The sequence below is a fragment of the Triturus cristatus genome, chromosome 11 (genome assembly GCF_964204655.1).
Source record: "Triturus cristatus chromosome 11, aTriCri1.1, whole genome shotgun sequence".
Lineage (NCBI taxonomy): Eukaryota > Metazoa > Chordata > Amphibia > Caudata > Salamandridae > Triturus > Triturus cristatus.
In genome coordinates this window covers 1,042,128,660-1,042,153,677 of record NC_140594.1, presented here as the reverse complement: position 1 = coordinate 1,042,153,677, position 25,018 = coordinate 1,042,128,660, and the positions used below count along the sequence as shown (strand labels likewise).

General features: G+C 48.2%; 1 protein-coding gene across 1 annotated transcript in view; it reads left to right on the top strand.

Annotated features, from left to right (window-relative positions):
• The window catches only part of LOC146785901 (protein phosphatase inhibitor 2-like), a 142,614-nt gene that overhangs the window by 53,086 nt on the left and 64,510 nt on the right, over positions 1–25,018 (top strand). Inside the window, exon 2 of the mRNA XM_085635279.1 lies at positions 9,424–9,531. Coding sequence (XP_085491405.1) covers positions 9,424–9,531 — 108 coding nt within the window. The remainder of the gene's footprint in view (positions 1–9,423; positions 9,532–25,018) is intronic.

Below are 25,018 nucleotides of genomic sequence, written 5' to 3'. Positions count from 1 at the left end.
GCATAGTTGACTTAAAGGGAGAAGTGGCAACTCTCAAATAGCAGGTGGCCCAGATGACCAAGGCCACGAGGGCCCTTGAAAGTCAAGCTGAGGACACAGAAGGGCGCGTGAGGCGCAGCAATATTAGAGTCCTGGGGTTCCCTGAGGAGTGGAGCGCTCAGCAGAGCAATTCTTGGAGCAGTGCATGCGCACCCAGTGGCGTTCACAAGGCCTATCGGATTTCTTTGCAGTGGAAAGAGCGCACATGGCTCTGACTTGGGCCTTTATCGCCCAAATACTAAACTATTGAGACCGAGACTATATCCTTCAGGCTGCTAGGGAGAGAATCTGAAAATCTGCTATGAAAATAGCAAAATCACTATTTACCCGAACTATACAAAGCAGGTTAAGGAACAGGGGAAAACCTTTCTGCGCGTTAAACTGAAGCTCCGTGACTTGCAACTGCAGTACATGTTGCTGTATCTAGCCAAACTGAAGGTGCTGGCACAGGGCAGGGCCCATTTCTTCAAGGCACCAAAGGAAGCTTGGGAATGGCTGGAGATTCAAGGTGATACCCTCCTCCCTCGAGAGCAGCGCAGCCAGAGGTGGTGGTGGTGCACCCGGCCTAGACAGGAGTCACAACGTAATAAACACCCGACCCAGAACTTGGACTAGGCCCCACTGGAGGAAAGGAGAATCACGGTGGGTGAAGATGGCACCATATATCTTGGGACTGTCGATTGAGGTGCCTCCGTCACCAAATTCTGAATCCAGGCTGAAGACAGAAGATATCTCGGCCACATTGAGTCAGACGATGGACGTTGTCCCTCAGACCATCCTGGATGCAGCAGCTTCTTTAGATGTCATCTGAAGGGGGACTCTTATGTGGTTGCTGGACTGTTAGTTGCCTTGGTATTCAAGTGGAGCGAGTGTAATGCATGTGAGGATTGCACATTACATACAGCTGCGATGGGTACACTGGGGACTGAGTGCGGACTTTCTCGCTGTGGCGTTTGATGAAGTTCCTGGGGAAGTGACAACAAATGTTGATCTTTGAGCATTCTATACCTCTAATGGTAACGCTCTATGATTACATGCTCCTCAACTGACATTCCATGGATATGAGGTCGGGCGGGCCTGGATGGGAGGCTAGTTAGTATGAGAAGTTTAGTGGCCCGAGTTGGGCTGCAAGGGAAGCTGTGCACGTCCTGGCATGAGCATGGGAAGGACATTGACGACAGAGTAATTGCACGTTATTTGTCCGTGGGTGGGGGGCACTTGTTACAGTTTGTTTTTCTTGTTAGTTGTGAAGACACGCAGCGATTACTGACAACAGCTGGAATGTAAGAGGCTTGGAAACATATACTAAGTTCTATAGAGTATTCTTTCCTTAAGCTGCATCATATATCTGTGGCCTGCTTACAAGAAACTCCCCATAGAGGCCACTAAATTAGCAAACAAATTGAGAGGCCAGTTATTCCACTTCTACTCTACTTATGCAAGAGGTGTGTTGATATGGGTGGCTCCTGGTATGCCTTGAAGTACATGGAGGCAGATGTAAATGGCTGATTTGTGCTGCTAAGGGCGACCCTCGACGGACGTGATATTACTATGTTGAACATATATGCCCCAAACGTGGACTATTGTGGATTTTATCAAACCATACAGGATCTGCTGGCCCCGGAGCTGGAAGTTCCTGTCCTGTGGGTGGGTGATTTTAATTGCGGGTTGGAACCTATTTTGGACAGGCATCCACCCAGGCATGGCACTAAGCCATAGATGATGGGAGGTAATGGCAGGACTTCGGCGTGAGGGACACCTGGAGGGGTGGGCAACCAACGCAGAAATTGTATAAATGCTATTTACCCACACACAATACGCACAGCAGACTGGACAGTGTATTGGTGGTGGGGATGGGCACGTTCCCAGATGTTGAAGTAACACACCTGGCCTGATTTCTGTCCGATCGTGCCCCGGTTAGCTGCGTTGATCGCTAGAACGCCCCCGGGCAGGCACCCAGAATGTGGAGAATGCCTGCAAATGTTCTAGAGGAACCTGTTGGGATGGAGGCCTTATTTCATGCTCTGAAGGACTACATGCCATTCAATTGGGAGGAGACCACTACTAGTAGAGCAATGGAATGGGAGGCGTTAAAGGCGGCACTGCTTGGGGTCTGTATGGTACTGTCTTGCGGAGTTTGCAGGCAATTACAGCGTGACCTGAGTGGAGGAGGCAGCATTAGCAGAGGCTCAGGTCGAAGATTAGACATGCCCGGCCGCTGTCGATCGGGAGTGGGCCGTATGTAAACATATCCGTGACATAAGGGATAGATTAGACAAGTACACTCTCTGCCAGTATCGATAACGACTACACAGGAAAGGGTACAAATCAGCACACCTCTTAGCCTGGAGAGAACAATCCCACCCCTTGACTACCGCCTTGCTCACACCAATGGGCGAAACAGTGCATTTGAGGGCTGCAATTCTGGAGGTGTTCCTACAACACCTGCAGAAAGTATATATAGCGGATCCGGCTGTCTGGGAGGACGGAAATGTACAGTTTTTGTGGAGTTTGCCTCTGATGCGCCTCCCTCACCACCCTCCCATCCCCCCGCGAACTCAAAAGAACTGGACATCCAGTTGTCCCTGGAGGAAATCCGGGAGGCCCTACTGAAGCTTCCTGGGTCTAAGGCCCCTGGAGGAGATGGGTTCCGGTCTCCGTTCTACCGCGTGTACTCTGCCATGGTGCCTACTGCAGGTATACCCCCACCATGAGAGAGGAAGAGATATGCATGATCCCAAAACCAGGAGGGGATGGACTGGATCCGACCTCCTAATGCCCGCTCACTATGATAAACACGGATGTTATAATACTGTGTAAACTGTTGGCAACACGTCCAGCCCTGCACATGCCCCGACTGATTCATGAGGACCAGTGTGGTTTTATACCAGGTCGTCCTACTGGCATGAATTTAAGACAGCTGATGCACATAATGCATAAGGTGAAACACAGGGAGGAGGAATTGGCCTTGCAAAAGCCTTCCACACGGTTGATTGTGGTTACCTGCTGTAAGTGCTGAAGACCGTGGGCTTTGGACCACAGTTTTCCCAATGGGTTAAAATACTGTGTACTGTGCCGCGGCCGAGTGAGCTGGACTCGTTCGGAGGGTTGGTCTTTAGAGCAGGGAACGTGTTAGGGGTGCTCTCTTTTACCGCTGCTCTTTGCTCTTGCCATCGAACTGCTGGCAGTGTGGATGCGGAGAGAACTAGAACAGTGGGGCATCTGTATAGGCAAAACATAGCATGTAATTTTGCTGTACGCGGATGACGCCTTTTTTTATATAGCCTCTCCTCGTGTGGTGTTGCTCAGACTGCTGCCGCACCTGAAGAACTTTGGGGAATACTCTGGACTGCGTCTTAGCCGGCACAAATCCTTGCGTTTCCCTCGCATGGCCACCTTGCCTCTGGAGAGTCTCCCTGATCTTAGGTTATGCTGGGAACAGGCACATTTTAGATATTTGGGCATGCAGGTGGTGCTTGCAGACACCCAGCTGATGCACCTGAATGTGGATAGGGTTGTAGATACGCTGTGGCATTCGGTGACCTTTTGGAATTCATTGCCACTTTCATTGATGGGCAGACTGGCGGTGTCCAAAATGGTGGAGCTGCCTGCACATGCTGCAGAATTCATTGTGCCCAGTGTCCAAACAGATCTTCAAGCAACTGAACTCCGTGGTTGTGACTTTGCTGTGGGCAGGACATCGCAGCAGGGTGGCTTTGGGTACACTGTCCCATCGCTGGGGAGGGGGGGGGGTGGGGGGGGGGCTTGGAAGTCCCTGGACTGGATTCATATTATCACGTAGTGCACTTACAGCATGCGTCCAATTGGTTAGAAGATGGAGACAACTGGGAGAAAAGACTGCTGGCGGGACAAGTTCAAACTCCCAGTGGCTTTGATGCAGGGCAGGGGAATATCGGACGATATGCCCTACATAGTTTGTCACACTGCAAGTATCTACTGGCAGCAATATGTGGAGATAGTCCTGTGACATGCTCCGTTTCATAGAGAGCTTCCTATACGGATACTCTCTCCAGTGCGGGAAAGAAGCGCGCACATGTCATTTCAGGTGTGGAGGGAAGGGGGCTTCGAAGTCTTAGCTGATCTCTAAATGAGTGAAACATTCATCACATATGAACAGGCATGTTGGGACTTTGCACTGGGTCAGGGGCATTATCTACACTACACTGGTGTGATGGAAATTGCCAAGGCAACCTGGCCCACATACCCTGATATACCGCAGACAACTCACACCCTAGAAATTTGGCTTACCTGTGGCTCTGGGTGCAGGCTGATTTCCCTCCTATACAAAGCTATGAGGATGGACTCAACAGCCCCCCTCCTAGTGCAAGTGCAACATGGGACCCAGACCTAGCCGAGCCCCTGGATGACAAGTCGTGATCAGCCATAAGTGCGCTTACCCACATAGTGTCCTGCAATGTAAGATTTAAATTAATACATTAAAATTAATACATTAGAATTTTTGCACCTCACATACATAACACCGTTGAGGCTCCACCGCATCACCCCGATCCGCACCGATACGTGTCCTAGATGTGATGGGGTGGATTTTTCTGCACTTGTTATGGGGAAATATAGTGCTATGGAGAAGGAGAGCTGCTATATTGCTCTCCCACAATATGGTAAAGAGTTTGACTGGGTGGACTGCTCACCATATAAGATAGCCTTTGGGCTTTTGAGGTTGGCCTGCAAAAGTGCTTGCCAGCTACCAAAGACCAGGAGGGAAATTAAAGTGAATGGGCAGCTTATGGCAGGTACAAAGCAGTTTGTTGAGGCGCTCGTCATGGATGCCCTCCTCTTCCTCACGCTTTTTTGCACTCCTTCTGGAACTGCTGCTGCAGAATAACGGGAACAATTAGGTCACTAAATGGGTTCAAGTTTGAATGGGACACCTTTAGGGTCTCTGCTTATGCAGATGATACTCCAATCACTTTGAGGGTAACTAAGGGTCCTTGTTAGCCGTCCTGGCAAAGCTGGAAGCCTTTCAATCACTGTCTGGTCTTTATTTCACACTCAGTAAATCGTAGGGACTTGTACTGTCATAGGAGAGACTGCTTATGGCCTGGTAGGTGGGTAACCTTTTCTCGTGGTTTACATCTAGTGTTCATTAGTTGGGGACTAAATTAACCCTAACTTGTGATTATGTGCTACAGAGAATATGTAAACGCAAAAAGAACAAACGGACAGAATGCTGAACAAATCAAACATTCACCGCCAGTCACAGATCTGGGTTTAATCCGATGTTTTTTTGCTCACTACGCGACCCCAGTTTGGACCCAGCCATATGCAAATCAGTCTTGACCCTGCTCCCCATGGCAACAGTCGAGTCCTAACTCCCGGGTCAGGTCCTCCCTGGACTGAAAACCAGTTTTGTAGTATCGCCTCTCATCAACCAGGCTAGCGTGAATCCAGTGGCACAGTGAGCACAGGACCCACATCTGGAGTAGCTTTGGATCATTTATTGCACTATAAAGAAGCACCAAACAGAAAAATGGAATGACAGTCTGAAGGTCCAGCTCGCAACCAAGAAACTGCAGGGTGCAATAAAAAAATTGAACAAGAGCGGTGTCAGAATTGGGGAAGGTTGGCCACAGTCGAAGAGCGAGTGGCATTGGTGGAATCTGATCTTTGAGGCATTAAGGGCCAGGTGGAAACTCATGACTCTCAAATATCTGACATAATGTCGAAAATTGAGGACTTTGAGAACCGCCAAATGAATATTAACCTAAGATTCCTTGTCTTGGCAGAAGGGGTAGAGGGCAGTGATATCAGGGCCTGCATATTGGATCTTCTTAAAGGTGCCTTTCCTGAACTAGTTTAATGCGACTGGGATTTGGAAGTGCAAAGTGTACATTGTTTTCCCCTGATGATCAATAAAAAGGCACAGCCAGCAGAGGACACTGCCAGACACCCTAGAGCGGTTCTTGTGTACTTTGTAAGCGTTTTATCAAGGCAAGCAACATTCAAGAATGCCATGTTGATGCCAGGTGTAGCTTCAATGGTCAGTCGTTTTTTGTATGCCCAGATTTTTGCCATGTTACGGTTGAGCAGAGATAGAGATTAAGACACCTCATTAATCAATTTCAAGCTATTGGACGAGAAGCCTTTTTGATTAACCCCGCCTGACTGAAGATTAACTCTAAGGGCAAAATGAGAATTTTTGTATCTAAATGCAAGGCCAAAGAGTTTTTGACTGCATTTTCTCTGGGTGTTAAGGGGATGTATTGCCTGGCGTTGCACCACTTTCTATGGCGTATGAGGGATACATTCTGTTGAATATTGGTATTGTAGGGGGTGGGGGCTTTGGATCTCTCGCCATCAAAGTTTTGAGCCTTCTCTCTCAGGTAGGATCAGAAGGGGCTGGAGTGGAAATGGTGCGGGCGTGTCCTTCAGGGTGATTGGGAGTGGCGAGCACGACACAGGAGGAGAACCAACTTTCCAGGAAAGGTTTTCTGGTCGGAAGAGGCTGGGAAGGCAGGAAAGGATGATTCAGAGAAGACAGATGGCTGATATAGTTGTTTGAAACCCTAATTGGTGAGCTTGTCATGATGTGAATTCTTTCTGAGTTGTACATTGCCTCAATTATCTGTGGCCTGAATGATGTGTCTAAAAGTCGAAAGTGGCAGAAGAGTTAAAATTCTTGCGGGCTGATTTTTGCTGTGTCAAATGGACACACGTAGAGGGGGCTAAGAAGAAAATACTAGTCACTCGAATTCTCAGTAATAACGTACTACACAAGGCACTAGAACCCGAACAATTGTGCTTGTGGCCCTTAAGGATATCTGCGGTTTTAAGCTAAGCTCTGCTGATAAATTTGGCAGTTGGGTAATTACGGAATTTAATTATAACAGGGGCTTTATGGTTTGTTCTGTATACGTGCCAGTTCTAGATGATCCCACCATTTTAGATTTCATTGAGGTAGCATTGTGGCCAGCCCCGTGTATAGTTTTTGGGGATCTGAACATTAATTGGGCCAACGGTCTCCCTTATGGGGAAACCGGCAATTATTCTGGCCCTAAAACCAAAATCATTTAGGGCCATGTGCAACTCGATGAGGGATCCAGGATTGATGGATGCTTGGGACAAATTTAAAGCCAGAAATCTTGGTTTATCTACTTCTCGGCACCCCATCCGCTGTTAGCTCGGTTGGACTTCTTCCTGACATACTCTATTTTACTTCAGGGCTGTCAACCCGAAATATACCCTTGTGTTATGTCCGATCGTATTCCTTTGTTATTTGAGTTTCCGTTCGCCGGCCTTGGTCTAATCATAATGAATTGGTCTTTTGAGAGAAGCCTACTTATGGATGAGGTTATGTTGCACATAGGAGTACCTGGATCCTTGAATTCTTTAGTTTTAACAAAGGGAGTGCCCAAATTAGTGTAGTATGGGACGCTTTGAAAGCTGATGCAAGTGGGAAGACGCTCAGTTTTAGCTTAAATCGACAGAAAAGACCGCTTTCGCTCACTGGGATCTGTATCAAAAGCTTGGGGCAGCTGAGGATCAACTTATCACTGTTTTGTTAGCTGGTTGCGACCCTGAAAAAGATTTACATTAGCTTGCCTTAGCCAATGCCACAATGAATGATATTACTGCAACGAGGGTTGCAGAGAAATATCGGTCTCGAAGACGCGAGTGCTATGAATATAGCGAGCCGGTTAGACATCTCACAGTGCGCACTAGTTAAAGAGTCCACTAGGCAATTGCTGAAATCAGGAACCACTGACCCTGAAGGGATTAGGAAGGTTTTCAGGGGCTTTTATGAAAATGTTTATCGTTCCAAGGGGACACAGAGAGAGTAAGGTAATATGCAGTATCTGGATTCAATCCCTCATGAGAGAATCCGTTTTGAAGATCGTGCTTTTTTTTTTTTTAGATTTGCCAATTTCCAGTGATGATGCCCAGATGACACTCAAGAATCTTCTGTCTGGGAAGGCTGCGGTTACAGACCAGATTCCCCCTAGAATTTAACAGGGTTTTTTTCCCCTCTTTTGGGCTCTGAATTGGGGGGGGTCATTTTGCAGATACAAAGTGGACAGCCTTCCCGGAATCTTGGTCGATTTGCTAACATTGTAGTAAAAAAAAAAAAAAAAAAGTAAGGCCTGGGATGACCCTAAGTCCTATTGGCCGATCACTCTTATTAACAGCGACATTCAATTATATTAAAAAATTCTCGCCACAAGATCAAGTCGGATCATTGTCAGACATGGCTTTATCCCGGGGAGAGGTACGATGGGATCAAATCCATCGAGTCATTGCTTTGTTCGACGCGACACCGGTATCCGGGGATCCCATGGCATTAGCCCTGTTGAATGCAGGGAAGCATTCAACGGGGTATCCTGTGATTATTTACATTATATGTTGACCCTCTAGCTGGAAACTTGAAGCTAACACTGCAATTAGGCCTTTGCACCAGCACGGGTGGGACACCAGAGTTCTTGCTTATACTGATGACATTGCTGTTGTAACATCTGATCCGGATGAAGCAATGTTGGCAATAGAAGAAGAGGCACTGGTTTTCGGCAAAATCTCTGCATACTCTCTCAACCTAAATAAGACACAACTGGTAGCAAACAGTCTTATACATTTGCATTATACATGTATTGTTGAACAAGCGGATTATTGGGTTAAAATATGTGCAGAAGTGGATCAGATAGTGGATGCCAATCTTGCTCCGGTCATTAAGAAAGCAAAATTTGACTCGTGGAGAATGGACAACTTACACTTGTAAATCGTAGGCCAATGCAATGTGATTAAGATGGGTTTTTTTGTCAAAGGATTTAATATTTTTTTATGGCCACCCACTTGAGTGTGAGCCCTTTTTGTTCCATATTATGGTTTCTAGATGTATCTTGTCATATACAAAAACCAGAAGAGCAACTAAATAAATTACTCTTCCCAGTAACAGGGTTGGGCTTTCCCAAGTTTTAAACTATACCAGTGGGCTGCTGCGCTACAGTATATGCACTCCTTTTTAGGTGGAATTTCACAGTGCTGTGGTGTTGGAGATTATGTCCCCTCCATTTGTGAGTTATTAATTGGAGAAAAAGCTAGAATGGGTTTGTTAAGGTTCACCAAACCCAGCTATTATAATAAGGTAAGTTTTAAGACCCTTGCGCTGTGTTCATGGTCTGGCAGATCTTGACGAAAAAAATAGGCCTAGGCAGATTTTACTTTCGTACCATTGCTGAGAAATGCTCTGCTCCCAGGATTTTTTCAGGATGCATACATGCTTAGATGGGAGAGTCTAGGACTCACAAGTCTATTTAAAGTTTTTGTTCTCCTGTTCAGTCTTGTTCAGAAACCTAATTGATTGACGGATGTTCTGGGTGCTAACTCTGACTTGGTTTCTTTCTTTCGTTTCAGTAAGAAATCCCAAAAATGGGATGAAATGAACATTCTTGCAACATACCACCCATCAGATAAAGACTATGGCCTAATGAAGATAGATGAACCCAGCACACCATACCACAGGTAGTTGTAAAAAAAATATATTTATCATATTCCTGAATTGACCAATAACTGATCATATAATTGTTTTATACCTGACCTAAGAAGCTCTAAAACAGTGATGTGCTTACATGTCTTGCATCAGGGATAGATGGATATATGGGATAGCAATTGCGAGATGCAAACAATTACTATTACCAAATTGAAGTGACCATAAAAAGGCAACTGTGAAAACATTGCGAAAAAGGAATTATATGACTTCTTAATAGCATTTTAATTTTTGATGAATTGAAAAGGCCATGAATGTCTGTTTCCATTTGACAGCTGTATAAAATAGCTAGAAAATAGATTCAGATTAAATGTAAAGTGATATGGTGATTTCTGGTAACTTGAAGTAATTTTGGGAGAGACTCAAATTCAAGTCAAAACCTAATAGACAGTACTGTTAAAATATTTTAAACCGGTCGAGACCAAGATGGCGGAGGGGTGAGATGCTCACTGTCATTGCTTCTGCAGGTCGAGCGGGTTTGCACCGATCACTGTGTCCCATTCAGCATAAATTGCCATATACACTAGAAACCTACATTGAGGACCAATGCCATGCCCCAACGTTCTGAATGAGCCCAGGAGAGAGGAGACGGAGCACTGAGGCCTGGTCCACCAGGACACCGGGGAAACCTGGTGCAAAGATAGCTGGAGTGAAGGTAGGCCCGCGAAGATTCTTTGGCGGAGTGGGTGCACAAGGAGAACCTCCACAGTTCGCGAAAGAAGGCTTAGGCTCCTAGGGAGAGTGCAGCACCTTCAGCAGGGAGGTGGGTGGAGCCAGGATTCTTATGTGGCCAGGAGGGCACAGCTTTTGAAGGGAGGAACAAGGACCTGCTCAGAACACAGGCACAGGTCACCGAACCCGCACCCAGGTATAGATCATGGAAGGAGTGGGTGGCTGCCCAGTTCCCCCGCCCCCTCCTCCCAGGCTGATTGACCAGAGGGCAGAAGGGAATATACCTGAGAGGCTTGCTCAGTGGGGGAATGAGACTCGGCCTAGGGATGTGGATGACGGCTCCCGGCAAGGCCCCAGCACACAGAGATATGGGCCTCGAAAGGACTTCCTTTATTGTGCTGAAGGGCAAGACCTCACAATAGGCATGAGTGGCCCTCCATAGGGGACTCAAGTGGTGCAGACAAAGGTACATTCCACAGAACAGAGGAGACTTGCTGGGAAAACCAAAGGAGAAGCTATCCTCCAAAGGGGTGGCCACCCAAACCTAGTCCCAGACTCAGTGCCCCCGAACACACCACCCTATAAGGGGAGGGAAGAGTATATTGGTGGGGAGCCCCATATATCAGCCTCCATTCACAGAAGTGTCAAAGAGACCGGGTCGCTAAGGAAAGGGAACACCTCCATGTCTCCTAAGAAGACAAAACCTGCTCAGGGCACACTCTTGGCATATTTGGACAAGTCCAGAACTGGCTCAAAAACCCAGGACAGAGTCTCTTTCAGCACCACCATGGCACTCACAAAATAGGACCTACTGAACAGCTCCACACCTTTAAAATGGAAGTTTGAGATGAGCTGCGGCAGGACCTCACCCAAGGCCCTGCGGAACTGCATCTAGACCTAGGGGCTAAAATAATGGACTTGTGAGCCGATGTGGACTCGTATATCTTGGAGACGACAAATCGACTGGTGATGTTCACAACTGATCAAATCGCAACAGCGGCGATTTATGCTGCACTGGTGGAGTTACTCAAAAGTGCCACCAACAAACCAGAGTACCTAGTGAACTGCTCCCAGAGAGAGAACCTACGGCTCAGGGGCCTTAGTGATGAGGTCCAGGATGCTAACCTCAAACATTGGGTGGTCAGAATGTTATCTTCCTCACTGGGCGACGACCATCCAGAGGTGCAGTTTGGCAGGGTGCATCGAGTGGGCCCCAAGAGACAATCACTACAATCTCTCAAGATGTGCTCATCAAATTCCACTACTTCTCTGAAAAAGAAAATACATTGCAAAAAGCCAGAAATGTTGGTGAAGTGAGCTCCAAGAAGATGAGATGGCATACAGTATAGATGGACATACCCCTTTGGGCTCGCCTTCGGGCTAGGAGACAAACAACATACTGTCTCCAAGGTACAGCAAGTGACCTCATTACTGAACTTCAGTCTTGATAACACAGGAGTGTACTAGTCCACTAAAGACCAAGAACCAGGAGCACTCCACGGGAGCACTTGAGCAAAAAACGTCACACTCGTGCACTATACAGAGGGCAATGCTCTGAAGTCGACCATCCACCCATCTGAGTCATCTCTACGAGATCTCTGGGCACGGAGCCACCCACAAAAAGGGCTAAAAGACAAACTGTGTTGGAAGCTCCAGAGGATCAACAACCGCTCTGGCTTGACAAAGACTTGATACATATGCGAGTGGTGGACTTGGGACTTTCTTGGCCCTGACACCAGAGCGGATCTTATGAGCCTTCTCTACCCAAACTTTAAGTATAGGCCAGTACAGACCATGAGGCGTGATGGAGACACCTGGCTGGAACTTATAGTGGACAGGTACCACACCCAGAGGGCTAGGAGCAGTACCAGCAAGAACCAAAGTCCCCATTCTGAGACTAAAATTAACACCTACCAAGCGTGCCACTGCACGATTCATAGCTTGGACACGAACAACATGAAGAACCCTTAATATCAGCAGGTTCTGCAGAGAAGAGGGAGACCTGAATTCAATCTAGAGGAGTGGCCCTGCCTGACTGATATCGTTCTGGACCAGGGGTGTCAGGGGTGCACTGGCAGACTAGGAGGGCCTCCCTGTATCACACCCAGAGGTGCTGAGGACGTTGGGTGTTCCTGCCCACCGATGAGTGGAAGGATGCCATTCCTAACATCATACTCCTGTATTACTTAGTGTGTTTTTGTTGGTGTTTGGATTTGTTCGGGGGTAGGTACTGATACCAGATCCACTGCAGCCACTTTGCTTGACCAACCACCAGCCCTGTAGCATGTGACATTTGCTGCCTCAAATACGACAATTTTACAGATACTTTAGTTTAACACCTAGGGACTGAACTCCACCAATTATTAAGGTGCCATCGGGTGAACACCAGATATTATATGCCTCCTGGAAACCCACCTCCTTTGCAAAGACCAAGGGAAATTAAAGCACAGGGCATATCCCACGAGCTACCACTCTTCGGCTAACACTAAAAGAGGAGTGACCACATACATGTGACGTGACGTAATCTTCCTATGTCCGTCTCATAAGAACACACAGATTAAGATGGCAAATTTCTTCTGATAGATCATCCTCATGTTAGCCACCCTTTATGCACCTAATACAGCTCAGGACACATTCCTGTTCGATCTCCTGGAGAGACTGGCAGAAGTGGCACGAGGGTAACTCATCCTGACCTGGGGCCTTAACATGGTGTGGGACCCACACCCTGATGGAGGGGGAGACACGATTCCCAGGAAGGAGCCTTCTCTAAGAATCGCAGGGCTGGGCCTGTAGGATGCCTGGTGAGAACTAAACAAGGCGGCACATACATCCTACACGGTCATGTGTTCGAGTTCGGCCTGGAGGGAAACACTGCCATTTCACATATACACCAGTCTTTCCTAAAGTTGCTTTCACTTTTACACAATGACTTATGAGACACATTTTCATCCATGGCAATCTGGATTAGTTTCTTGGAAACTATATTTGCTTACAGAATCAACTTCGCAAGAACACTAACACCATGTACAAGGTTTAGACATATGTTGTGCAAATGTGCTTGTTGTTTTTGTACATATGGCTATCTATACCACACAAACAATGGCAGCTTGATCAAAGTCTCTGCCCAAGGCAAGCATGCCTTTTGTTATAAAGAAACATTAGTTTCCGGGTGTTGTCAGAGGAGCGCTTCACTGTCATTGCGAGGTCTCTACATGCTTATGCTTCGGCCCGGCAGCCTGCTGATACCTCTAGGAGGAGTGTCTAGGTCTTGACCACGACTGGGACCGACATTCTTTCCCTTCAGGTAACGGGTCGGATCATCCAGTATGGGGATTCTTGGCAGAACCCACACACTCACGCCCTAGACAATTAGATCAGGGGATGCATAGTAGGAGTACGCCAGATTTCTATATTTTATTTGCTTGCATATATACTTTGTTTTAGCATAACGGTGGAACTTTTTATTCTGTTCACTGTCCTAGTACTTCTATTAATTTTCATTTGCTTCTGTCTGTTGATCATTCCAACACATATATTTTATACAAGAGTCACGTTGGCTGAAAAAATATTGAAAAAGTCTCATTGTGTATTTCTTGTATGTTTCTCTGAGAGGAAGAGAGCACAAGTGACTGAGCACAAGCGTTCTAGATCTGTTACCACGATTCCTGGTGGATCAGGGTTGCCATGTTCAGTGGTTGCCAGAACCAATTGCTACCCGCCTAGGTTTAGAGGTACTTATGGTGGCACTGTGAGCTAGCTGGCCTATAGGATGACCTATCCTGAGGGGGTGCATGGAATCAGTCTGGTACCATCCCAACAGTTATGCTGTCCACAAACGCGCGGTTTCTACCGTAGGGTTGAAACTACACCACAACACATTTTACTCCCATGTCCACTTCACTCATCGTGTATAGACTATATGCTAAGGAGTAACTCCCTTGTGGGGTGGACCCACTTGGCTGAGTTCAGAACCATATCAGTCTCTGAACACACACCTGTCCTGTTCCAGCTTGACCTGGGAGTAGGGAAACATTCGGGGAACTGGAAGCTGCACCCATCCCTGCTCAGTGAAAACGCCTAACTGAATACTTTGAACATAATGGGGGGAAGGGAGGACAATGTATCAATCACTAGGGTCTGGCATACATTTTAGGCCGACATACGAGGCTGCTTTATAGCAGTCGCAGATGAGAGTGCACCGTACTCTGCAAATGAGAGGGGCAAAAGCGGAGACAGTAGATTAGACTTGGCGGAAGTGTTGCGACATCAGCCCCTCTGCTCAGTGAAGTGGTTCACACTTTGGTGTACCCGGACCAGAGTGGATTCATCCCTGGATGCCAAGCTCACAAAATCATCCGAGCGGTCATAGACCTAATAGAAAAGGCCTCACTCAAGAAAATGTTTGTGGTGCTCCTATCACTGAACGCAGAAAAGGCTTTTGATAGAATGGATAGGCACCTCCTCCACCTCACAATCCTGAAGATGGGGTTTGGACTTGAATTCCTGACGGTTATATTTACGAGCAAAGGCCAAATGTAGCTAGAGTTGCACTAAATGGCCGCTACTCAAGTCCTTTGCAGCTATCCAGGGACACAAGGCAAGGATGTCCGCTATTGCATCTCTTATTTACACTATTCATAGAACCCCAGGCTTGCCGAATATGCCAGGCAGCAGCAAAGGTGATGGGGAATTAGATTTGGATCCAGAAAATGTTAAATCTGTACGCAGACGAAGTACTCTTAACATTGGGTGCCCTCAGTACCCCTCTTACAACCGTGGTGGCTCTGCTTCAAACCCTTGAGAGCACCTCCAGTTCTAAAGTTAACTATGACAAATAGGAGTTTCTCAATCTCACAGTGACTACAGGAGAGGCCAACAGGGTGATGACTGACTTCACCTTTCCAATGGACCAAATCCTGCATCATATACTTAGGATTCAGGCTCACATGGACCGTAACAGAACTTTTTAAGGCCAACTCCCCCCACCCTGATTACAGCTATCACGAAGGACCTCCATACGAGTGGGGGAGGAACCTAATGTCCTCATGGCTAGACATAATCAATGCCATCAAGTTGAACATCATCCTGCAACTACTCTACTGATCTTTGATAAGCATGAGGTTATGACCACCAAAACCTTCCATCAATGCCAAGAAGATTATGAGATCCCTGACTCTGAGAGACTAAACTACGCACAGATCTGACACTGGGTAAGCGGTTACCCCTAGGAGTAAGACCCCTTTTGATTTCCAATTCCCTATATTGATTGATACTCTGGCACAATTTTGACACAGTAGGAACTCCTAATAGCACATGAGACCCCACAGACATGGTGGCACAATAAGGAATGGGAACGGGCCCAGGGATTCCAAGTAGAGTAGAGCCCAAACTATGGGATAAATTGCAGAAAGACCTACGCACATTCTCCATTTAAACATTGGGACGGGAGATACCCGACAAAGTCTGGTACAGGTGTCACTATACCCTCCACAAACTACACCGCATGTATCACAGTGCCTCCCCACAAGAATTATCAGGCGGTGGCAGAACGTGGAGAAGCACCAGCACCTTGCTATTGAAACCTCAAAAACTTCAGAAAAAGAAAACATACAACCGTATTTTCTCCAGGCTAGCACCTAGAATCTGGATTGCCCTGCCCCCGGAAATCAGAATGAATCCTTCAAGTACTTCCTTCAGAAAAGAAGTCAAACTGCTTTTAATGAACAAATCCCTACCCCGATCTAAACACTTGATTTAGCTCACCAACCAGGATTTGCACCTGATTTTAAGGACGAATGGCTAACACACTCTTGAGTACCCTCCGGACCCACTACTTGTATTGACATCACATATGCTTTCCCTGCTATCTACATATATTTTTGTTCCTAGTGTATCAAGCTATCTATTTGATGAAACATTTGTAAAGCGCTCTGATACCCTTCCAGGGTCTAGTACGCGCTATATGAAACTTTTTAAATAAATAAATGCTGACAGGGATGTGGGGCCCTGAGTAAACCTCTACACAAATGGTGGTAATGCCTGACAATCCGCCTTTTCTGGTACATTGCGAAGCAGCTTCATAAAGTCTTAACTTTCTCTATTCCATCCATGTCAGAGGTGATGCTCTTGGACCTCACACCTCTCAATATAGCACAAATGACCAGGAGCAAATGACGTGTGTTTCCAGTAACTGGGAACCAAAAATCTGACAATAGCTTAAAACTGGAAAAAAACAGAATGCCTAGCTCTTTCACAATGGTATCGCAGACTGTGGGCACTCTTAACCATGGAGCTGCTAGCGAGCAGCATGTAAGGAACCCACTTATTCTTCTAAACCAAATGGAAGCCGTTGGTCTTGCAGCTGGGGTGTTGGCTCCTATCACCCTTCCCCCTTCATGGAAGGCCTTGGGCCTCTTTCAGAGACTGTGGGTGGGCAAGACACCAGTGTGACATTATGCTGAAGGAAAGACCAGAAAAGGCGTCCGGTAACTGGGTCAGTCTGCCGAAACAATACATTACACACTACTGGTGGACATCGAGGGTATGTTTTAACCTCCTGTGATTGGAGAGGTGGGGTTTTGAAGACAAGGGACAATGTGACTAAAGCCCACTTGCTGTCAGATTATTATGCATCCCTATACCTGTTTCTAGCAGGCTTTCATTTTTAGGTCTCCCCTACGCAGCACGCATGCGCTGCATAGGTGGGCCTTTACCCGTCTCTCTGCTCATTTTCAAGCACACACTCGTGCTTGTGGCGGCATCCACCTTGCAGGGGCGCGCCGCAAGCACGAGTGCCGTGCTTGAAAATGAGCAGACTGCGCGCGTATGCACGACTCCCGGGCTCACCTCCTGCTCCCCCTCTCTCTCACGCTCATTCCTTGTTAAGTCATCTTGCGGATGACTCATCTCCCCAATTTCCCGGATCTCCTGTGCCGTAATAACACCATCTCACCACTCCCACTTGCCCGCCCCCACCACCACTCCGAGTTCGAGACCTCTTTCCGCTCTGTATTAATTTCCCCCTCCTCTTTTGCTTTATACAAAGGGATCTCGATACTTTACATGAGCACCGGTTTCATTACACATTTTTTTTGTCAGCTTCCCCATATCTCATCTCCCCAATCTCCCGTGCGGTGCCCAACGCTGTTTCACCCTCCCAATTGCCCACCTCCGCTCCCCACCCCCATCACCCCTAACAGTGCACTGGCCAGACCTTGTGGCTAAAAGATAACTTTGGAAGAAATCCATCAGAAACATTGTGAGAAATGCTACACTTTAATGCAGACTTGGCATTTTGCATTTGTCACATGTAAAATGGTTTTAAAAGTCACTTTATGAGTACACTTGCCGGCAGTATTTGCCAGACCTGGAGAGAACATAAATACACAACTTTACTTTGAGGCTGTCTGCCTCCTTCTACGATTTGGTTTTAAAATCTGTTTTTACGTAGGAAAATCTCCATCCCAAGAAAGAAGATGGGTAACCATTCCTAGGATAGGGACATGTAAGCTCTGCGTCTCCATTGGTCCATTCCAGACACCAGCTCATGAAGAATATACGTTTTTCAGACAAAGATGCTACTCTCACAGTATAACTCTATGCTTGTAGCAGGCAGTACTCTTAATCTCAGTGCCTCCAGCTTATGCAGGTGGCGTTGGTGCTGTCACTTTGCTTCTGAGTGCCTGATGCAGTCACTGTGTTATGTACATGAGGTGTCGCTAGCATTGCTGCTGTTTCACTACGTGTTTACTCCATGCATATAGTGCTGCAGCTGTTTCTGTGTGCCTTCAGCTGGTGCAGGTAGCATTGTTTCTGTCACATTCTTCCTGTGTGCCTGAAGCAGTCACTGTGTTATGGAGCGCTCGACACGAGCTCCGGTTTCATTACGCATGGTAACATTATTTTTTTAGGAGTTTTATACAGCGCAATTTCGACCCGTAGCTATTGGAGCGCTTTACACGAGCACCGGTTTCATTACACATTCATTTGTGGTAGTATGGTACATCTTGGTGCATTTGGTGAGGATATTAGCTCTCTTTCGTAACGTCATTGCTTGTTTACAATAAAATACATCTCTCCCTCGCACCTTCACCAACCCAATCATCTCTCCCTCACACTCCCAATACCCCTCTCATCTCTCTCTGCCACTCCCCCCTCATCTCTCCCTCCCACTACCCCTCTTATCTCTGCCTCACACTCGCACTACCCCTCTCCCTCCCACTTCCCCATCTCTCCTTCCCTCTCCCCCTCATCTCTCCCTCCCTCTCCCCCTCATCTCTCCCTCCCACTACCCCTCTCATCTCTCCCTCTCATCTCTCCCTCCCACTCCCCCCTCATCTCTCCCTCCCCCCTCATCCCTCCCTCCCTCCCACTACCCCCTCATCTCTCCCTCCCACTACCCCTCTTATCTCTCCAACACACTCTCACTACACCTCTCCCTCCCACTCTCCCACTTCTCCCTCCCACTACCCCTCTTATCTCTCCCTCACACTCCCACTACCCCTCTCATCTCGTGACCCCACTGCCCCCTCTCATCCCTCCCTCACACTCTCGGTCTATGCTATCTGCTTACACATACTACCTTCCTTTACCTCCTCATGCTGTGCACTGGTACAGCTCTCGACTCCTCCACCCGCCTTTGGATGCCCCTCCCACTTGTCCCTCTATATCTCGCTCTCATACTCTCTCTCACCCCTCTCTCTCATATGCACTGTTCCCGCCTCTCTCATATCATTAACTTCAGGTTTTCGAACAAAGTTTCTTTCCCGTACCTTTTCAACGTTTCCGTCTCTCAAACCCACGCTCTCCTCCTTTTTGGGGTGTCTCTTGCGTACACAACTGCACCCTCTTTATACTTCTGTCACCTGCTCTCCCCTTCTTTCTCTCTTTCCTTCTGCTAATCTGTCCGGAGTTCATTCACCACTTCCTGCACAAACTACTTATACCTCTCTATCTTCCTTTTTAGGTCTCGGCTGCGAAGGCTGCGCTTGCGCAGTCTCGCTCCGAGATTTAATGACTTGGAGAAGAGGGGCTTGAACCCGCCCCTCTTCTCCCCTGTTCTCCATTGGCTGGCCTCGTAAATGCTGGCCAGCCACTGGAGAAGAGGTCAGTCACTCCCATTAGGCCCCGTCCTTTTCGGATCGGGGGGCGTGTTTTTTGCGAGAAGTCTCAGGGAGGATACAACAGCAAAACACGCCCCCGAATCCGAAAAGGACGCTGAGTTTTTCCGAGGCATTTCTGCTCTGCCTCGGAGAAAGGCGGTGGTGTCTTCCGGTGCCCTCTGCTTGTTTCATTAGCAGGCAAAACCTCTCTCTTCGGCCCGAGTGGCTTCGGAGCTCGGGCAGGGCACGGGTGTTACACTGTATTGCTGGCATGTCGGGTGTGAAGTGTGCAGCCGTTCCTGTCTTTTTTTTTAATCGCGCATCACTAGCTGTCGGCCCCCTGCTGCCCAGCCCCGCAGCTCAGCAGAGATCAGTTTCTTTTAAAGCGATTCTCCAGCCTGAGCCTGGGGGCCTACAGAGGGAGGATTCCTCAGTGACACGCCTGCGGGACTTTCCCTCACCGAGCCATCATGAGAGTTCCTCTGGAGCCCTCCGCTACAGAGCCCCCTTTGTGGTAGTGCCCCCTGCGCGGGTCCTTCACGTGTTCTTCGTGACCGCTCCGTCAGTGCCCTCTTTCCAGGGCGCACTCAGGACGTCCGGCTGCAGCGCCTCCTTGGCACCACTTACTCCCTGCGCTCTGGATGACAGCGGCTCCCCCAGCGCCTCCGGTTCGCTGTAACAGCGGCTGCCCGCTGGGGCTCTTCCGTTGAGGGTGTGCTCTTGCTTCAGCTGTCCCGACACTCGCCTCAGGGACCGGGCGCTGCCTCAGGCCGGTGAAGCGGTGCCGCGCCCCCCAGTGGCGGGGCGGAGAGTACTTGCGCGCCCATGCAGCCCGCGGCAGAGGGGGGTGGCGGGAACAAAGACGACGCCGGAGGCGAGGAGGAGCAGCAGCGCAGCCCGAGCCTCACGGAGGAGCCGGCCGTCACCTACCGGGACTTCGTGAGCCGCAGCTACGTGGAGCTGATGAGCGTGAACCACCACTCGGTGCACGCTCTCAACTGGAGGCGCCTCTACCTCAGCCACGCCAAGCTCAAGGCTTCCAGCCGCACCTCGGCGCTGCTCTCTGGCTTCGCCATGGTGAGGCTCTGAACGTCTGTCCGTCCGTCTGTCTTTGCGTATCTTCACTTGGCCGTCGCTGTGTGTATCTCCAATTACGTGTTCTCCCTGAACTACTTCTGTCACTGTCATGCATGAGTGCATGTTCGTATGGCTGTTTGTTGCCCCGACTTTCCTCCACTCTCTCTTTAGCTCATTTTATAAATGTGCTCTCACTGATCAGCACTATGTCAGTATGACTGTTCAGAGGCGTAACACAAGCCTCTAAGGTCCCTGCGGTGCGTGTGTGTTGGGAAAGCCATTTAGGGAGCCCCATCCCATTCTAGTCCCCCCTATTGAGCCACGACCAATTAATATCTGTGAGTTATGGGAGGGTGCGGGGGGGGGGGCTCCCCACAATCTGCAGGAGGGCCCCAACAGTTTGCGTTACAACACTGACTGTTAGGTGTGTATATCAGTCGGTGACTGTCCCAGTGTGTGCGCCTCTGTCAATCTATAGCTGTGTATCTCTGTGTTTCTTAGTATAAAAGCTCAATGGTGTGTGTTAACATGATGGTTACTGGTTCCAATCCTGCTGCTGTCACTCCGTTTTTAATACTTCTGAGGTCGGTAAAATGAGTACTATCGAGTTGGGTCATCACCAGGGCTCCTGGAAATCTGCATTTTATTTCGCCCTGAGGTTTTTTTGCCTTATTATGGATTTGCGGCATTTGCCACATAATCCATCATCTGCTAATAATCTGCAAATGTGTACAAAGAAAATCTTTCGAGCTCAAACTGATCAAAAGTTACTAAACACACAGTAGCTTGTTGCCTCTTGCTTATTGCTGAATTTGGGTGCTAAACTAGTTCAAATGAGGTGAAACCTTTGTCCAGATAGTGTTAACCCCTGTAAAAATATCAACATAAAGCTATCGTAAAATGTGCTGCGTTATGCTGCTTGATTGTCTTTTCTTGCTGCATAATTTAGTCGCACATGCAACATAATTTGGTCCTTCCCTACTACATAATCCCAGAGGCCCTCGTCGTGTTTAACAACTGTTTTCAACGCCTAGAGATCAGAGAAACTTTAGAGAGCGCTACACAAATTATAGAAATTATTCTTTGTTTGTTCCTACAAATCTCAGTGCTTGTTTACCCCAACTCTTTCTGTCTGTTCTTCTGTGTATAAGTTCACTCCTCTTTTCACTTTAAACATTCCATGAAAGCACCCAGGCCTCCCGCCCGTGCTATTGAACGAGGTTGGCGCAAAAAGACTAGCTACATTTATTTCAGAGGCAGCCCTTAGGGTACGGGAGGTGGGGACCCTTCTGGGGGTCCCCGATTATCTCAAGGATACATTATCTGATACGAGTCTCATGGGCCCCTCCCCATATTCTATAGGCCCCCCCCCTCATGTTTTTTTTGTTATGTTAATGATTCATATATATCTGTATATGTCCATCCCTGTATATTCGTGACTGCGCGTCCAAGGTGTACCTGTGTGTCATACACATCTGTTGCGTCTATCCCAGTGTCTGTCTATGGGTAGCTCTGTCTGTCTGTCCGAGCACCTCTCTATGCTGGCCTGTCTTTGGTATCTTTGTCTGCCAATCATGTGCACTTGGTACTCTCAGAGTTAGTCTGGAAGCTGGGTGTATTTCTGAACACATGCTATGCCCGGGCTGAATCTCGTTCTTGGAGCCTGGGGGTTGGGTTTGCGTTTCCTTTTACTAGTGATATTAGCTGCTGGGGTCTTCTCAGAACTTATGTTGTGCAAATAACCAACTCTTTTCGGCCAGGACAGTGCAGCCTGGAAGCCACGAGTCATATAGAATGTGAACAAGCATTTACAATGCAACGGTCTCGGCATTGGTAAGGTTAGAGCTATTGGCATTGCTCATGACATTAAATGTTTTAAAAACAAAACCATTAACAAAAATAAAGAAACGACATTGTCATGAGCAATGCCAATAGCTCTAACTTTAACAATGCCGAGACCGTTGCATTGTAAATGCTTGTTATATATTCTGTGAAGCTCTCACCCCTATCTATTCACCATGCCTCATAATTCCACTACACAAATACACTGTCCAACACTCAATTCCACATCACCCAATTCCACAACTGACCATTCCAATACTACCCACATAATTCCACTCCACACCACATGCATCCACTCCACTCTAAACCAAAAAACATGGGTAAAGGCATTGTCATTTACAATGCCAATAGCTCTAACTCTAGCAAAAGGTCAGAAGATTCATAACAAGCATTGGCATAGCCAATAGGTCTCGCCTTTGGGACCTTATAAGCGTTAGCCATTCAACAGTTGATATTGTTGCACCAAGGATATTGTACTGCATAACTAAATACTTATAAGGTCCCAAAGGCAAGACCTATTGGCTATGCCAATGCTTGTTTTTACTTTGCTAGCTTGTGTTCACAATCTGTATGCCCTTCTGGAATGTTCATGTTTTATTCGAAATGCCAATAAAATACTTTGATAGAAAATATATGTAGTTTTTAAATTAAAACACAACACTGGAGGCCGTGGCCGATTATGCCATTAGTGGTGTTATCAACGGGGTCATAGAGAGCTGCAATATGTGAGGTCATACGCAGTGATTCTCTGGGGTGCAAGCACTAGTTAGCTCAATAAATGATAATTGTTAAATTTAAATATATATGTTCGAGGCATGTGGGCTGCTGAATTCATATCTGTGCATAGATCGCCGCCTAGTGTTTGGTCCGGATGTTTGCACGTTGTTGTCCTGGAAGAGTCTTCGAAGTATCACGAGATAGGTGACTCCTCCCCTGGACCACAGTGCGCATGGGCATCCTCTCCATCCTTAGATTGTTTTTTTCCGCCATTGGGTTCGAATGTGCTTATCTTAGCTCAAGTTAGGAAAATTTAGTTTAAGGCCAAAAGGCCTTTAGTTTTCGTCGGTACTGTTCCAGTTCGGTATCGACTGCTTTCTTGATTAGTTTAGAAACTTCTTCCAGCCTTTCGGATCCGTTTGATCCGAACATCGACCTTACATCGACGATGGAATCGAGGACCCCATTCAAACGGTGTCCTGTATGCCACGCCAAATACCCACACATCGACGTCCACCCGGTATGCAACAAATGTCTCTCACCGGATCACGACGAATCGAAATGTATGGCCTGTGCCCGATTCCGATCGAAGAAGACTCTCCGGAATTGACGGGCAGGGAGATTAGAAGCGCAGCAATCGGCGCCTGCCCCGGCCAACATCTTCAGCACCGAGGACGAGGATGTAGAGAGCGTGGAAGAAGTAAACTCCAGCCCCGATTCCGAAAAAGAATCCTGATCGGAAGACGCCGATGAAGTGCTTTTTCACAGGGAAGAAGCCGTCGACGAGGTAGGAGACTACGATGAGGCCTTTGGGGCCGAAGAAGATAGCTCTAGCGAAGAGCCAGGCCTACCCGTCGATACGGAGGCCGTCAAAGTGCGTCATTCTACGGCTCAGGTCGAGGGATCGCCTCCGGGCCTTACCCGAGATCAATCCCAAAGTTCTTCGGCCCCGCCCTCGAACATCCAGCACGAGCCATTATTACCAAAGACGACTGGATTCCCTTCTACGAAACCGAAACCAATCGTCGCACCAGTTCCACCGAAACCAAAAGTGAAACTGGCCGTGATCGGCTCGAAGCCCTCGAAGACCTCCACTCCTTCGATGCCAACAAAGACCGTCGGCTCCGAACGCACTAAGAGGGATTTCGGCGCCGAACTCGCTGCAGCGGATATCGGTACCGACCCGAAAAGGAAGGCCCTCGGTCCCACAAAAGGGCCTCGGCCCCTGGCACCGAAGCAGTCGGCCCCGACCACCAAAGTCAAAATGGCCGCTCCATCTGCGTCCACTTCGAAGACGGCGGCACACGCCAAGTCATCGACTCCGACGACCGCTGATACCTCTCTTCGGATCGATGACCCTGTGGCTCCAAAGCAGTCGACGCCTACCTCCACGGTACCGACCGGCACCAAAGAACCTTCGGCGTTCTCGGTGCGACAAGTCGCGGCGTCGTTGCAACGCATCAGAGAACGGGCAGCCCTCCGATCCACGTCGGGCCCCGACACGAACAAGGCTCCAAACGCACCCTCGGCGCCAACCAACATCACTTTCGGTTTGCCGCCATCCACGGCGCCGAAGATGTTCGAGATCCGAACACGTGTCCGCCAGACACAGTCCCCATCTACTGGACACTCACCTTCTGAGCCTTCACAGCCACAATTCATCGACGCCGACACTGGCAGGCTGATGCTCCGCAAACGGAAGATCACGCCAGAGAAGGGCTTGGACTCCTACAGAATACCTCTGAAGCACAAATTGCCAGCAGAGTCGGAACCGGTTCTGTATGAACGCTTGCAAACCTCCTATCAGGATCCCCAGTCCTTTTCTCCTACGCCTTCCGAAACAGACGCAGTGGAGGACTACATGGGTGATGATACCACCTACCCTGGGGATGTCGATCCTGATGAGCAGCAGGACCCAGATCAAGCATGGGATGACCCTACAGACCAGGGTACCGCGCCAGATACCCAGGACACGCAGCTTTACAGCGCCAAAACATCTCCCACAGAGGACACTGCTGCCTTCAATGCCCTCATAGAACGTGCTGCCGCCAAT